Below are 18,416 nucleotides of genomic sequence, written 5' to 3' on the forward strand. Positions count from 1 at the left end.
AATTATTTAATTATTTTTAAGTATAATTTATTATAATTAAATAATATTAATTATAATTAAATATAATTATTCGATGGGAGGGGTGATTAACTATAGGGGCTTGCGCCTATAGGAAACCAGAACTCAGATCATAAAGTCCTCGCAAAATGAGGGCGAAATCTCTGGGTAGTGTCTTATCTACAAACCCATCTGCCTTCCAAAATTTACCTCGGAACCTAGTTCGTTAAAACTCCCTCGCCGAATAAGAAAAGCGAGCGGAGGCCGTGGCCGAATTTTCGGAGCCCACATTAATATTGTAGATGCATGGAAAAAGAGACTAGATAAGTGATAAAGCAAATAAGGTTGGTGCTTTGAATCCAATGAATCTCTTGATTCCTATTCCTACTACGCCAATAAAACCGTCCACCTAGATCATTAATCTCATGAATCTATTCTAGTCGATAGATTTCTTTTGGGTGCGCAAATATGGAGTTGATAAGAAAATATTTCAACCAGATAATACTTGTTGGTTCTCTCTCCATCAATCTCATTAATCATAAACATAATCTAATTCATCCTAAGAATGGGAAGATTATTCACCGCTTTATGCAATAATATCTTATTATAATTTTGAATTTCTAACGTGCTCATTTAATGGCCTTCTAAGTTTTATTGAAAAAATGAATGCTTGATTGTGTTTGTTTGGATCTCTTTTCCTTGTATTAAAGTCCATCTGATTAACCATGAAGTTATATATTTTCTTGGTCAAACTTTCAATAAATCTCTTAAGGTTGATGCTGCTATTACGAGACTTTCTTAGTCATCTATTATTAAGTGCTTATTGAACTTGACATTTATCAAAAAAATTGGATTTGTCATGAAAAAGATGATTATCGTTAGGTTTTTATGGTTGAGATATCACAAATTTACATTGCAAATACATGATGCATGGTCATCCGATTGAATTTGTATTTAGATATTAAACCCAAACTCAAAAATCTTCCACCTAGTCTGGAAAAAATTACCAACTATATTGGCTAATAAAAATAAGACAAATTTGATTCATGCTACTAAAATGCCTCTAATTCAGAAGATTAACACAACTAATCCCAGTGCTTCCCTAAATGGGTCTCCACCACAATAGCTAGCTTTGATCCTTTAAGTAATACCTCCTCACAGCCCTCCAATGATAACTTGGACTCTGTTAGACCGGTCCATTGGACCGGTCCAGCTAGTTCACATGGGACCGGCTTTGGCAAAAAGAAGCAGAAGAGTTTGCCTCTCCTATACGAGCCGCACAAGCCGCAAGGGTTAGGGAGCTGTTTTGGAAGAATTTAGGAGGGAAATTTGAATGTAGGGACTGATTAGAGATTTCCTTTTGAATTGTATGCATTAAATATTTTGTTTTCCTAGGGTTAGGACATCATGAATTGGGGCTGAATTTGAGATCTCTTAGGATTAATTTTTTTGGGCTCTAGCGGCGTCTAGAAATTTGGGAGAGATTGATTCTCCTCTCGAATTGAGGATCAACTGTATCTTGCTATTTTCAGTTTCTATTTCATTAAATAATACATATTGTATATTGTTTTTGTGGTTTTGTGTGGATGTTTGTGGAGAATTCTCGCTGTTTTCCGAAGATTGATAAGAAATACTTGAGATCTACAAGTGTTTCCTATCAAATTGGTATCAGAGCAATTTCCTGGGCTTAATTTGAAATCTTCCTCGCTGAACTTTGCTGTTTTCCGTATCCGACTATGATGTTTTTGCTGATTCGTGGCCAGAATTCGCGTTGTGGCTCTTGCTATTGGAGCCTAAATCCAAATTCTCATGGCAGGAAGAAAGGTAGAAGTGTTGGAAGGGGAGATCGGACAATTGAAAACTGAAATTTCAGATATCCACACTCAACTTTCAGATGTTAAAAGTCAAATTTCAGCCATCCACGAGAAGATGGATGGGAATTTTTTCACCCTAGGGGAGATATTGAAGAAGTTGCTCGAGGGCCAGCTAAAAGGGCATTGTCATAGGAGAGGGAAGCCTTTAACAACCCAGGAAGCGGGGAAAACTCTAATCCAATAAGTCAAAGAGGAGACTATGAGATGGAGACTCAAAAAGGAAAAGAGATAACGCCTCCCCCTAGAGCCTGTTCCTATGGAGGAGCCGGGTAGAGGGTATGGGGAGAAGCGTGAGGTGGTGAAACATGAACAAATGGGTGCTGAATTTGAGAGGAGAGGGGCAAAATTTCGAAAGAGAAAGGGGTGATTATGACCAAAGGGGGGCTGGAATTGAAAGGAGAGAGACTTATTATGATCCAAGGGGTGCTTAATTTGAAAGGAGACTAGGAATTTGATAAAAGGCTTGGGTATGAGCGTAAAAGGGATGATTGAGATACTTGGTGGGAACCACCCCCTTGGGGAAGGGGAGATTATGGAGGAAACAGAGGTAACATAAGGAACAAATGCTATTCGAGAGTGAGGAAACTGAAGATGCCTATCTTTGAGGGGGAGGATGCGCACAGGTGGATCTGCAAGGTGGAAAGATATTTCACCGTCAATGGGTTGACGGATGAGGAGAGACTGACGATAGCGGGCCTATGTTTGGAAGCTTTGTCATGGTACCAATGGAGGGACATGCAACGACCCATATGAAGTTGGGAAGAGTTCAAGGATTGTTTGATAGAACGTTTCCGAACTGGCAGGGGAGGAGACTTCTACGAGCAGTTCTTCGCCTTGACATAGAATGGTTCAACGATGGAGTACCAGGAGAGATTTGAGTACCTGCTAGCCGATTGGACTGCCTTCCTAAGACACTGCTAGAGGAAAATTTCATAAAGGGACTGACACCAGAGATTCGGGCAGCGATTAGAGTAATAAGGCTTCGTGACTTGGGAGAGGCTATGGAGCTAGCTCAATTGATGGAGGATCAGAGGCACCTAGAGAGAGAGAGATGGAAGGCAGCAGCTCAGGAGGTCCGAACAGGAGGACCACCACCTTTGTAGCTCCCAAGGAGCCGACACTGGGTATCAGAAGACTTCGAAGGAGAATACTGTAGGAGTAAGACCTGGGGACAACTTCAAGAAGCTCACAGAAACGAAATTACAAGAGAAAAAGGCGAAGGGGCTCTATTTCAGATGTAACGAGAGGTATACGCCGGAGCATGGGTGTAAGGACTGTACTCTTCAAGTTCTTACTATTTGTGATGAAGAGGGAATTGAGGAGAGTCATATTTCCACCTTGCGGACAAGGTGGGTCTTTGGGAGGAGAGTATTGTTAGACCAGTCCATTGGACCGGTCCACACGAGACCGGCCTTGGTGGAAAGAGGCGGAAGAGTCTACCTCTCTTGTACAAGCCGCAAGAGTTATGGAAGGATTTTTGAGGGATTTGGGAGAAAAATTTGAATGTAGGGACTGTTTAGAGATTTCCTTTTGAATTTTATGCATTAAATAGTTTGTTTTCATAGGGTTATGGCATCTTGAATTGGGGGTGAATTTGAGATCTCTTAGGTTTAGTTTTTTTTGGGCTCTAGCGGAATCTAGAGATTTGGGAGAGATTGATCCTCCTCTCGAATTGAGGATCAACTGTATCTTGCTATTTTTCATTTCTATTTCATTTAATAATACAAATTATCTACTGTTTTCGTAGTTTTGTGTGGATTTTTGTGGAGAATTCTCGCTGTTTTTCGAAGATTGATAGGAAATACTCGAGATCTATAGGTGTTTCCTATCAGACTCACTTACCATGACCCACGAATTAGCAAGATGAATTGTATTGAATCCTAAAACCCGCATCCCCACCTGATGCAGGTAGTGGAATGGTTCATTTCCTTTCCTCTGATCCTCTTATTATTGTTACAATCACTCCACCCGTAACCATCTTCTGAAGAAGCTTGCTGGTGATATGGTTGCTGTAAATTTGAAAGATTAATTTCTTATGTTATCTTTTGCACTTCATATGGTTGGGGCTACCTTTAGTTATGGCAACATGCTTGCATTTGATTTGAGCATTATTTTAGCTTTTGTGATTCAGATTCTTGGATTCATTCTAAGTGAATTAGGGGCAACAAAGATTTTCCCCTCAGCAGGAAAGACAAAGGCAAATATAAAACGTACAACAATGTGCCTTAAAAATCCAACTTCAATTGAAAAACTTCAGATTTCTCGAACTTTTTTGGTGCTTGTTGAGAGCCCTTGTTCCTTCTTTGATTATTACATTTTGTCACTTTGCCACTTTTGAGGCTCTTTAATACCATTTTCTTTAGCAGTCGCACATCTTTCATCATATGGAAGCTCATTTTCAGTCACATTTTCAATCGCATGGGTTGGTCTTCATTATTATGCATTCCTATTTTCCTCTAAATTGGCTCAATTTTTTTATGTTTGGAAATTCCATCTTTGGCGTTGGCACCTATTTTCATTGTTTTTGTTGCAGACTAAAAATTCCCTTAATCATTGAAGAAATATCCCCATCAGAAAAACCTACTAAAAAACAACGGAATTTGGGGAGCATTTTCCTTCTTCAGATCCTCGGGGAAGCTGAAAAGAGAAAAGGAACCAACACATCATCTACAACCAACTGAGACTAGATAGGAGCGGCGACTATTTTGGTTATTGGCAAAAAAATCCGTGGTTTAATCAAGCACCAAATGTTTAGTTCTCCTAACGCTAATCAAATCCTTCTGTTTTTATGGTGATGAAGTATGTTCGATTGGTAACAAATTAATGCTAATGGCATGGATCATAACAGAAAACAGGAAAAGGTACATTCTTCAATGAATAAAAAACGTCCCTTTCAAAGAAACACAACACCTTGCTGACAGAACAAAACGATTGGGCAACTCACCTGAGGTGTTGACAAAAGTTCAGCATCATGCTTGTTCAGTCTAGGATGTAGAAGTGCAAAATAGATCATCCAAAAGCACCCTAAGCTAATATGATTTGGGCAAAGTTCTATTCTCAGAGCTGCCAATCTTGGTGCTAGACTCTCAACAACCAACGCATGGTCTTGCTGGGCTACTGACATGTCAAAATCTAAAAGGAACAAATTATCATTCATTAAAAGACTAGAGGAAAAAGTAGCATATGCATTTTCTTTGCCAAGAATATATGAATTTGTAAAAATATAAATGATCTTTCGATTTCACAAATTCAATTAATTAATACTAAAACATTTCAAAGATAAGATGGGAAAAAAAAGAGGCTGAGCAACAAAATTGTCCAGAGTCATCAGCTTAAATAACCAGCCAAGCTGCAAGGTGTTTCTGGACCACTGACATCATAGAGATTTGAAATATAGAAGGTAAACCACACATATTGGTTAGGTGTATGGATAGGGGTAGTCTTTGTATGTTTATGTGTATGTGTCAACAGAGATAGAAAGGGAGAGACCTCCAACCACTCACCATTATCAGTACCTTTATCCAAACTGTTTTTGTGTATGTTGAAACGCCTTGCAAGTGCTTACCCAAGAATTCCACCATTGCCTAGTGCCATTTCCAAGTTTTCGCCTATGTCAAATGCCGCTTCTAAGTATTCCACCCCTTCCCCAAGACATCCACTTTTTCCTAGTCGTTGCCCATGGATTCCTCCCATCAAAACTCTCTCCACCTTAGCTTCAGCTGTTGTTAGGACCACTAGCTAGTTTATTCTCCTCGTGTCATTTTTCACGCCATTCAACATCATTGATTCATGGGGTCATAGATGGCAACTAATCAATCTAATGGCTATCCTATTATATTTAGTTTTGTATTTATTCAATTACTGATTTTATATATTTTTCCTATTAGTTATAATAGGGTTGTATATATTCAACACTAATGTTGGAATGAAACCCAACAAATTCTCTCCAACTCATATAATTAATATCAGAGCCTTGGACTTTTCTTCTCTAAGCTTCTCTATTAGCCATAGTCTTCACCATTACATTGCCCAGAACTTCCAAACCTTCATTGTCGCAAGTCTCTTTCTTCCTTCTGCCTAATTGTCTTTGTGGTCGTCATCGTTGCAACCTTATTTCTACTCTTCTTTATCTTTGCAACTAATTTCCACCACATATTTCCTTAATATGGATCAAAATAATACCCATATTCCTTGGTTATAGGTTCATTTGGAACTTAGAGTAGTAGCCATAAACTAATGGGAGAATTACAAAACGTCCTTTATTTATTTATTCACTAACATTTTAAATACAAAATTTACGGTTATCCATTTCTTAATCTAGTAGAGTGTTGGGAGTTGATTTGTAAGGAAGAGATGGGAGTGAGAGAATAAAGAATTGCAAATAAATTCACAAAGTAAGTTCTAATCAAACATATTAAATTCAAATTAATACTAGAATTTCCAAATGGTTAGTGATAGCTCCCATCCTTTCAAATTTTAAAGGGCTATACATTTCTTGCATTTAATTTCTTAAAAGCTAATGATTGAAGACTTCCTAGATTTAAATACATAATGAATTTTATGTTGACCTTTTTTTTGGCATCGGTCACTCGCACATTCTTGTCACTTTTGTATTTTGTAGATTGATTCATCTGCTTGTATATTGCACCGTTGTGTTGATGAAAGGTCACCTTGCGTATGCTATATCGGCTCGTCGTCGGCCTTAAGATTTATTCCTTTTGATCACATGTTTCAAAATACATGTGGTCGGGTCGATAACGATTCGATGTGATTTCATGCATTTGGGCCTTTATCGCGCATGTTTGTTCCGTGTGCAATATCTTTTGATCGAAATTTTGTTTTGCGAAATGGACTGCTTGAGCACACTCGGATCGTCGAGATCTCTCAAACGAATCCATTCACGATCGAATCGGGTGTCGTTTGGTGCATGTTGACGAGAGAGGTGAAGGTTATTATTATTATTATTATTATTATTATTATTATTATTATTATTATTATTATTATTATTATTATTATTTCTTATTAAAGCAACATATATATTTCTGATTATGTTATAATAATAATAATAATAATATTTTTAAGCATAATAAATTAAATTTAAGATGTATATATATAATATATTTAAATACTTAGACGTTCTGCATTAATTTTGTGTTTGGACATATAAAAAAAAAGAAACTCTACACCTCTCCAAATCAAACTTGCATATGTTCAATGTCTGATTTTGATATGACAAATCAAACTCAATCCAGACCGTTGGAGGTAGGGCTATTATCTTGGTTTCTCTTTAAACAGGGTCGGTTCAAGAGAAGAAAAAGGGTTCATTCTTTTTTTTTTTCAGCCGCTATTTTGTCTCATATGCAGGTACAAAGAAGGCCTCCATAGACGCAGCAACAACTTCTTCCCTCCGGCTCTCCTCTTTTCGGACCAAGCCAGGAAGCTGACGCCACCCTCTCTCCTTCTCTTCTCTGATCGCACGAAGCCAGGCCGAAGCTCTCCCCCGAGCTCCCTCTCTATGGTTCGCAAGACACCAGGCGGCTCGTCTACCCACCCTCTCTTCGTCGCCTCTTCTATTCGAGCAAGCAAGAGGAGCCGAACTGCACTTCTTTCGCGTGGATAACGTCGGACGTCATCCAGCTCTAACCGACGACCTCTTCCCCTTTGGCAATGTAATTTCTTCTTCTTCTTTTTCACTATCTTCTTCTTCTTCTTCCTTCATTAAAAAAAAAATTATGGCTTGTATAGTTTGATTGTTAAAAGTACCCTTTCATTCTTTGTAAGCAAGCTTGTATAGTTTGATCGTTCTTCAATTCTTTAATAAATAGCTTCATGAGATGTTGATAATTTATGCATTCATTTATGAAGATTTATGTATTAACTTATGTTGTTGTCTCTTTCATAGTGTTAAAAATGTGCTTGGATAATAAGTTAGAAAAACACGTTTGAAAATGTGATTAAGAAGGATGAGTATTTGCTTTGCTTTAACGTTAAATGATATTCATTGCTGTAGCTTGTGCCTCGTTATCATGAGTTGAATTTTATTGTGGGAATATGAGATAGGTGGCATCGATCTCAAAGCCTAAGCATTATATTCCTCTTTGTTTACATAGCGCACACAAAATATTTGATGAAATGCTCAGAAAAAAAAAAGACAAAAAAAAAATGTTACAATGGAGTGTCTTTTTTTTTTTGGTTATCTCGCCAAAATCTCATATGAATGCCAAGAGTTTTTGTCGTCACTAAGAGAACTTGAAGGGTTTTAAACATGATAAATTTTCATTAAAGCTTGTTAGATAATTGAATATCAAGTCTAAATGTGTTCTTATACAAAGTAGACTCATGCTTTTATTTTTTTTTCTTAGGCCATATATATTGCTGGAGTCAAATACTTGTCATGGAATTTGTGCATATCTCATCTAGCTTGCCAATGCATAGTTTCTTACCCATCTTAAGACTGACGTTGATAAAAGAGTGTTAGTTTTAGGTCTTTGGCATTAAAACCATTGCATCGGATAAATGCCTTTAAATCATTATGGTTTGGGTGGAATTGTTATACCTCTCTGGTTGTTTTAAAAAAAAAAATACTACATGTTGTACTAAGTGTCATTTGCAAGTTTCATTGTTTAAATAATGCATGTGCGCTTGGTATTGAAAGTTTACGAAAGCATTCGAAATTTTTTGTCTGGTTGACAAAGTTTGATATGGTTAAAGTTATTATTATTATTATTATTACTATTATTATTATTATTACTATTATTATTATTATAAACTTTGTACATTTCAATGATATCTATACACATGTGTCTCCGAAATATCAAAATTGGGTGATGACAAACCTAAAAATAAATAATAGATTTAATCTATTTATTCCGCCTTCAAAATTATGTTTGGCATAAGTTTTACATGAGAAGCTTTGGAGAGGTTTTAGTATGAATGCATGGTTTCATCTAGTATATATGCATATGCCTTGCTTATTTTTTTTTTATGCTACAATTGTATGTTTAATAGAAAGGTTAATGGTCATATCAAGAGTATATAAATACTTGAAACATGTGAGGTTGTGCTTAATTTCTATTTGCTTATTTTGTATTCGTTGGGCCCTAAGTGGGATTTGTATGCATATTTAAATTTCAAAATCACACCCTTCGCATAAAGATCCATGGTTTTATAAGATGTCTCATGTGTAATTCCCTTTACCCATGATAGCATGATTTTAGATATCTTATGTTTTGGTAGTTGTTTGCTAGCCATTAGAGGAAAGAGTTTTCATGTTCAATGTGTATGATTTCATTTGATGAATCAAATATGTACATTACCTTGTATGTCATAATCACTTGCTTATATATCTTTCATATATATGTTCTCTTTCTCTCTTTCTACGCATTTGAGAGGAATTTCAAAGTTATAAATTTTGCTCACTTACATCTCTTTAATGAATGACATGCATTTGATTGATGAGTATGAATTGCTTAGTAATTAGATTACTATCAACTTGCTTCTCTTTTTGAATAGTGCCTACTCCCACTCTATATTTGCCTTTTTCTTGTTATTTTGTGAGGTATATTGCGTTGTGACTTGCATTGTTCGTTGATGGGTCGTTTGTGTGGGAGCTTCTAAGTGGGCGCGCCTGGGTCAGGTATACCTTGATAGTCCTGTAGAGACTTCTCATTGTATTGTCGAATGGTTACACATTAGCACACACGTTTGACTGCTTTTATTTTCCCACCCAAATATACTTGCTAGGATGTTTAGTTAGCCGGCCATAGGTTAGTCTACTAACGAAGCTTTGGCCTTGCGGGCCAAAGCTCGCCCCCTTTGTCATGAAACCTAGAGACCCTTATGGTCATTTTAGGCCTGTAGGGTAGGCCACCTATGTATGTCATATGCATCATTTTTTTCCACACGAAGTGGGCACCGTTAGGATGGTTTTCTTTGGGTTTTAAAATCATTAAACAACTCTAAAAAATGATTCTTAATGATTTTGGGCCTCTTAATGTATCTTTCATAAGCATGCTAATAAATAAAATATAAGATCTAGTATGTTAGGTAGTTTCTCTTGATTAGATTCATGATTACAACTCCTAAAAATTCTTTAATTAATCTATAATCTCTAAAATTCCCTTAACTAATATACAGCTTTAAAATCATTAATTACTCCAATCGAATCTTAAAATATGTAAAATAAATCTCTAACCAACTCCTAATCTAATCATATATGATAATCTACATTAATTAAGGTGAAATTAAATTAAGATCATTAAAATCTTCTCAACCAACCTTCTAGTGTTTAACAAAGCATTAAGACACTAATATTTGAACTTTAATTAAAGGCTCCTAGTTATAAGCACACTAAAATAAACCTATCGGAGGAGCAAAGGAATTTCAAGATATGCCTTAGTGCAACCTATATGGAATTTACATTCACCTTTGTGCTTTAGTTAAAAAAAAAAGTGCAAACGTTTATGTAAATTGCCCATTCTTTAGAAAAGATTAAATCCATCTTTAGGGACCTAAACCAACTACCTTAGCCACCCAAGTGCTATAACTTAGGTCAGGTAGATTCCATATACATTTCTATTGATAGCGTGTCATTCCACTCTCATGTCAGCCTCTAAAAATAAATTTATCTTAGACATAGGAAGCTTAGGATTTTCTTTTTATGGTGGGTAGTAGGCCCACCTTAGCGGTGTCACCCTTAGCCATTCCTCGAGTCCTAGATTATTACCAAGGGAAGGACTAACCAACCCTTGCCACCTTTTAATAATTTCAACCTTAATTAGGAGTAGGATTGAGGATGGGCTATTTACCCCTCAATTCTTTATAATCTTAGTATATGTTAAGGCCTAAGCCTTTAGGCTCTTAATAATTTAATAACTCAAATTTTAATCCTTAAATTAAACTTTAATTAATTCACCCCAAATGGCTAAGTACTTAAATAGAAACTTGAGGGTTAATAAATTAAACAATAAGAACTCAACCTTGTAACTCAAACCACTCACCTAATTTGGGGTAGTTAGGTACATTTTTTTTTTTACACACACTTAGGTGCTGGATATGACACTTTTTATAAGCATCCTAGGGTAGGGTGTAGCTAGGATAACCCTTTTTACACTTTCTTTCTTTTACATTTTGCATATGTGATGATTATTTTTTTTGGCTTGGCTTGTTTTTTATTGCTCTCTTTTCTTTTTGATTGATGAGTGGGCATTTGCCCTTAAGTGGTTAGATCTTTTTTAGAAATATCTTCTGCAGGTGGCCATGTTCCTAAAGGGCAATATAAAAAATGTTGTCATCATAAATATGCTCTTTAATAGGTACTGCGACGAATGCTAAAAAGCCCCTTGGGAATATAGCCCTAAGGACTAGGTTCTGGATGATGTGTTATTTTTATTATAATTGTGCTAATATGTATTTTTTTTTTTTTGTAGGGAATAAATGTAAATTTTTTTATATAAAATGTAATTTGATCTAAAGTGTTGTGAAAGCTTAAAAATGAGATATTTTTTATGTGTTAGGGATCCAAAGCGAAAAGAAAACCCTTTATAGGGAATTTCTTCTCATTTGGATATCCTATTGGATGGTGCAACACAAGGAGCCTAAAGGGAAAGAAGCTATAAATAAAATACCTCATTTTTAAAACTTGCGTCATTCCATAGGGATAGAATCCAGGTTGTTGTCGGTGGAGCCTGGCCACCACTACTTTTCTGCACATTGGTTGTATATTGAATGACACTTGACATGGACTTTGGAGACTCTATTTTGTTGGATTGTTGTGTTTACTTTGTTTGCGCATTAGAATTGCATGCTTTTTTCCTAGGTTTCTTAAATTGCTTTGTTTGGGTGTGGCTCGGACGGAGTCAACGTTAGGCTCTTTAGGACATTAAATTTTCTATAAAGTTAAAATTTATTTAAGCAAGATAAAAAGTAAATATATGATTAAAATCAACCAATTTTTCTAAAAATTAATGCATGATTCCTTTAAAGGTGTCACTTTTTTAAATTACAATAAATAAGTCTTGCTCACTTTATAGTGATTATTGGCCAGTCCTGATTGGCCTTACCTACACATGCATAGCCTTGAGTTAGCATATAGATTTTTTTTTTTATAACATAAAGGGATAATTCACTTTGCATAAGCATAATACCATTCATGGTTGGGTTTAATACCCATTTCCTTTTTCTATACCTCCCACCACACTTACATTTACATAAGACTGGACAACATGGATTTGATACGCTAGGTGGAGTTTAGCTGGTACCCCTTTCCGAGCAGGGTGGTAAATCCAGGTTGGGGCTACTTAGATCCCTTGTGGGATTTAAGCCATAAGTCTCGTCATTGTGTCACTTTGAATTCTGAATCTGTTATCTCTCTTAGGGTAATAATTTGGTCTTCGATCTTTTAAACTCAAAATCTTAATTACATCTTTATTCATTTAAAAAGTCTAATCATCACTAAGGGTAAGGAGAAGAGTTTATCTTCTTCAGAGTAGAACTTAGGAATTTTTTCTGTGCATCAAATCAAGAAGAAAATAATACACCGTCCTTAATCGAGAGTTTTCTTAGATCGAGGTCTAAGATGTAATTAACTACGGGGGCTTGCGCCCGTAGGAAACCGATCCCCACAATCAAATAAACCCCATTCGAGCTGATGTATCGAATGGGGGAAATCTCGTGACTTTGATTAGGTTATATATATTATTACCCATCGAGGTGTGTAGGTGGAAGCCTCTACCCTCCATGGTTAATCGTATATATAGCCTCATCTGTCCTCCCATCGGCCTGCTTGTGCCGAGTGTAAAGGCCTACGACCATTTTGTCCTACGGGATAGTGAGATCGTACCATTTGCATTCGAATCACATGAGCAGAATCCTTTCGGAGACCCACATTTTATAACCAAAGTTAAACTCTAGATGCCTCATGCTCAAGGCCATAACTAAATGTCATAGTTAATAGCCTCTAATTTTGGAATATCCTCATGCAATTCATTCAAATTACAAAAAATTGTGGGCTCCGAAAATTCCGCACCCCAGCCTCTCTACGCCATGTCATTTTCTTTTTGTTGACGGGGAGAGTTTTAATAAGCTTAAGTTTCAGAGTAAATTTTCATAAGACATATTAGATTTTATATAAGACACTACCTAGAGATTTTGCCCTCATTTTGTGAGGACTTTATGATTTGAGTTTTGGTTTTCTATAGGCACAAGCCCCTCTAGTTAATTACCCCTCCCAATAATGAGAGAGAACTTTCAATTAAGGCTAGTCGTAATAAAGATCACATAGGTTGTAAACCCATATAATAGCAACAGTTTTAGAGTTTAAGTTTGAATTTAAATTTTGAAGTTCATCACCATATATTTAAAACATGTGATGGGGGAAACGAAGATAAGCCCGATCAAGATCCCATGGTACGGTCGTCTCGACCATGGGATCTAGTCTACTTAGTCATAGGAGGTAGTATACCCAACCTAATAGAATGTATCTTATCGACGATCATGGGTTGTTTCATCCAAGAATACCTTGTAAACATGAGATGGTGTTTGTTTAAGGGTATAGATCTAAATCCACCTTACCCGACAAAGAGCTTTATGTCTATCGAATATACTCTATGATTCATTACTCAAGGGTTTGATGCTATTAGAGAACATAAGGATTTTAGTCATGATTGTAATATAATGGTGCCATTTTGCTGCAAAATTATCTAATCAGAGGGCATGTGTCACATACATGTTGGCAAGAGACTATTTGAGGATGAATCTTAATGATACACTCGACATGACATTCGCTCTTTGTGAACAGAAGTTAATTTTAAATTTACCACCCGCGACAAACGGTTGCGGGAGGTGAATGTGTTTTTTAGTTTTAGTTTTGGTGATTAAATTTTGAAGTTTTTATAGGCTTTTGAGAATTGACCCCTCCAATTGAAATTTACTATCAACACGGCCATCATCGGGGTGAATGTCAAGGTCACTTATATTTTTGTAGGAATTTGAGAGGCATTTTAAATGTTTGAGGTCCCCTCCGGGGATTTCTTGTCAATGCGACCATCATTAGGGATAACATGATTGTCATTTGAAAAATATATGTATTTTATAGCAATTTAAGAGGCATTTTATAATTCAAGTCATAACAACTCCATTCCTTTTAAGGAGGATGATGAGACTTGAAATATTTGACCCACACAACATTCTCAGACCATTGGATTTAAGAATTAAATGTAACAATCGGAGCACATGCGGGTTGTGCTTTTAGCATATAGATTGGAGTTATTATGAAAGTATCGCATTATGTTCGCTTATACAGGTGTTGCAGATCCAATGGCATTTGAGTGCAATAGATTTTAGTAATATATGAGAGATATTGCTTAATTTTGTCTCCTTCAAGTTATCATTTAGCACATTTTCTAGAGGATGTTTGCTTAATAGACGGTAGGAGATCGTGTTCTTACTTGTGAGTGATTGACATCATTTGTTATGAATTTCTTAGTGCTACCTACATGCTAATCGTGTGCACTATCAATCCCTTGCTCTTGTTCATAAGTGAATTGCAACATGCACTAGAAGCTCCTCGCTACTATCCCTAGACAGGCAGGTTATTTGATATGATCTTCTTGTACATGCTTGTATGATAAATTGATAATCATTGTGGGAACTACAAATTCCTTGCTCCTGCTCAAAGATAAATTGTAGTATACTTGAGTGTCATGTTTGAATTTAAAATTTGTTTGATGGCATGTAAGATTTGCTTGTGTAATCATTGTTAATGCTACTATCTACCACCAAAATTATACTCATAGCTTAATATAAGATCATTTTATTTCTATCATTGCAACCTAAGTTATTTGTATCAGATAATCTTGTAACTATACTCTGACAACTTGATTCAATAGCACTCTTCACATTTCCTTTAAATGAACCAAAGGAGGCACTATTTTCATGATCCAATATCATATCACACCTTCTAAGTGGAAGAGATGAAAGCTCCTCTTCTCCAAAGGAATATCTTTTTTCTCGGCACATACTGATAATAATATAATCTTAGGGGTTGACAATGAATGACTCAACCCAAATCTCTTTCTTCAATGGTCTCTTACATTCTTCCTTATCAATTGCAGTTGTAGTCAATATTGAAAGATTTAAACTCTTGTCAATTGATTAAGCTTTGATTTTAGTATACTTATGCACAATAAAATAGATCATACCATTATTATATTTAAAGATATCCTAAAATCAATAAGTGACCATCAAGATCCTGCCATCATAGCATAGCTTTTGGTTTTCTAGATCAACAAGATCATTTGATCCTTACCCCTCCTCACATATTCATGATAAGTCTCCATCTAATGGAATGATGGGTATTCTTTGAGGTTTTCATCCTAGCTCAATATTCATAGTTTCATAAGAATTATGCTTTGTGTTGTTGCCTAGTCCATTCTTTTGAACTCCTCAATCATTGTCACGACTCTCTGTGGCTATGACTTCAAATGTCTTTGTTGCTTCACCCCTTTAACTATCTCACTCTCATCGCTATAGGTTTGAGATTTGGAAGCCTTAGAAGTAGTTTTGCTTGAAGTTTTGTCTTATTTGGATTAGATGGTACTATCATATTAAACCCCCAACGGCAGAAAATGAAGGCTAGGATTCTGAAAGCAAGAATTATAATTAGCTCATTGAATAGCAAAGAAATAGTGGATAAGGCTTATAAAGTTCATATCATTGAGTAAAAAGTGGACTGTAACGGCATTTATAAATACTGGACTGAGAAAATTGAGGTTATCATTTTTATATTAGAAGAATGACAATGTAAAAGAGAGTAGTCAAAGCGACACAATAAAGGACCTATAAAAATATTCAATCAAGTGAAAAAATAGTGGGGAATCAATAGGAATGATTTAAGCAAAGTGCATCCCGAAGATGATTCAGAGTAGTTTGAGCATTAGGAGATCTGCAACATAATGTGCATGATATGAAAATTAACTACCAATACAAGACTACGAATCCTGTGATATATCCACGGAAAATAGCAACTCATCAATCCTACTCCCAACCCAAAGGCAGTGCAGTATTATCAAAGTTCATACAAATCATACTCCATAGAAAAGATATTGGCAGGAAGGATATACATGAACAGATTCGAAACACATTCATAAAGCAGCTTAACATAATAATTCAATAATAAGATACAAAAACAAAATTCCTTCACTTTAATTTCAGTTAATTTCCACCAAATTTGAAGAAACGAGGGATCAAGAGCAAACCCTCAAACTCTTCATCATCGTCAGACAAGAGCGGAAAGTCCAACCATGTCTCTGGATGGCATGCGATGTTCCTTGCAAACGCCAAAACCTCATCGGTAACACCGACGACATCACTGAAATCCTCATACTCCTCTTTCTCCTCTATTTGATCCAGCTCCTCCTCCTCGTCCAAAAGCGGTAGGAAGGTGGAGGCAATCTTCGAGATCCCGTTAATGGAGAGTCTAGCGATGCCGGTCTTAATGGTACCTCCGATTTCCGCAAAATCGCTGCGGATTCCCGCAGTCCTTAACGATTCAAACGAGTCAACAAGATCTGAATCGCCGGAAGTAGTCGGTTCTTGCTGTCGGTTGCGTGACGACGGCGAAGTCTCGGCGGAGAAGTAGTTCCTGGGAGAGGAGGAGGGCGTTTGGGAAGAAGGGGGAGGGGCGAGGAAAGAAGCCACACCCCAGATCTTACTGCTTAGGGCTTTGGTGAAATCGGAAAGATCTTCCTTAACCCGTCTCCTCGGCGACCCCTGCTCAATCAGCTCCTCCTCTTCTCCTTTCCACGCATCACTGGACCTCGCCATCGGTCAAGAAGACACGCCGGAGAACTCCTGGATCAGTTATATACAGCCACACCGGATTGATCGCCGCCGGCCTGCCATTCCGCAGTAAAATTACGTCAAACGGGGGCGAACGATTTCGTTTCTTTTCTTGTTTCTAATAAATCACCGTTCATTTTACCGCTCATAAACGCAATTAGCTGGATGGATGAGCATTAACCTTGTAATAATAAGGTGCCAATTGGTTGTTCAAATTTGACGTTTATGACTCATAAATGCTCAAATTTAAAAATATATTCATTGTTTATTTATTTTTTAAATATGCTCAAAACTTTTTTCTAAATCAAAGTGCTCTATACCACATTATTTTCGAAATCCATCACCATTAAAATTGATTTGAATACAATTCAAATTAGTTTCGATCAATGTTAAGATCATATATGAAAAAAAATAGTATATACTCAGATCTTATTGAAACCCCATGCGAATGCAAATAACATATTTTTATTTGAATAAGTCTTGTACAAGATTCGCAAAAAAGTTGTTACAAGATATGAGTGAAGTTCATAAAATGTTTGACTATAGTTTAGCATTATTAAATAACATAATATCATACATTATAATGAATTATTAATCGGTACATAATTCAATAAAGACATAATAACACATTGAATTATTAATCCGTACAGAATTCAATAAAGACATATCTTATGGCATTACATCTGACAGTCAACTTCATGTCTTCATCCCATTATTAAGACCATGCAAATGGGCAAATGGCTATTTCGATTTCCTTATTCCTAACCCCTAAGTTTATTTCTTCATTTCGTTCATGCAATAATATAATTTTTCTCTTTAATAATTTCATGTAAACTCACACCAATCAGTGTTAAAGACCTCAACTCACTTCTCATCATGAATGACAAATTCAATTTGAAAATAGAATCAACCAAAGAACAACTAGCATTTGATCTCTATATTGCCCTCTACTCTACTCTACTCTACTCATGGCACTTCCAATTCATTAATCTGCCAAATCTATGGCAAATAAGGCCATCGCTAAGTTGCTAGCACCAACAAAATGTCAATCACAACCCCCAAAGCTCTTAACAACCCTTTAAAACATTAGTGGCCACTTCACCCTAACCATCAACTAATTGGTACATTGATTCAGGTGCCGCCGCTCACCTCGCTCCTTGCTTCAAAATCATCATCCAACCCACTCTCTATCAAGACTCTGACCATGTTATGGTCAATAATGATGGCTCACTTCATATTGCTCAAATTGTTTAAGATTTGTTGCAAACACCACATCATAGGCTATCTCTTCCTATTATACTCCATATTCCTCATCCCCTCACAATCATCTATCCGTGTCTAATATAAATGCTGATAACAATGAATCTATCTTTTTTTTTATGCCTCCAACTATTATATTAATGACACAAAGACCAATCATCTACCACTCCAAGTACTGGTCGTAACAACTTCTACCTCATCCAAATATCACCATAGTAATCAACTCATTCAACCCTAACAACAACTACTTCCCCTTATTATATTGGCATCAACTTCTCGAGCATCCTCATCATTAAGTTTTGGTAATATGATCATTCCAACAACTTTTTCTTTTTGCATTTCTTTTAACGCCTCCAAAGGCCATAAATTTTCTTTTGTAAATTCTAGCAATCACAAATACAAATTGCTAGAATTAATCTACTCACATGTATGGCGACCTTCCTCGGT

At 36.3% G+C, this 18,416-nt stretch overlaps 1 protein-coding gene across 1 annotated transcript in view; it reads right to left on the reverse strand.

The window, feature by feature from the left end:
• Window positions 1–16,865, reverse strand: part of LOC110113937 — a 20,774-nt gene extending 3,909 nt beyond the window's left edge. Inside the window, exons 1-2 of the mRNA XM_020846663.2 lie at window positions 16,127–16,865; window positions 4,816–5,003 (exon numbers count right to left, since the gene is read on the reverse strand). Of these exons, the coding sequence (XP_020702322.1) occupies window positions 4,816–5,003; window positions 16,127–16,694 (756 nt within the window). The 5' untranslated portion in view covers window positions 16,695–16,865. The remainder of the gene's footprint in view (window positions 1–4,815; window positions 5,004–16,126) is intronic.
• Window positions 16,866–18,416: the final 1,551 nt, after the last annotated feature.

This window comes from Dendrobium catenatum, unplaced genomic scaffold (assembly GCF_001605985.2).
Source record: "Dendrobium catenatum unplaced genomic scaffold, ASM160598v2 fragScaff_scaffold_289, whole genome shotgun sequence".
NCBI lineage: Eukaryota > Viridiplantae > Streptophyta > Magnoliopsida > Asparagales > Orchidaceae > Dendrobium > Dendrobium catenatum.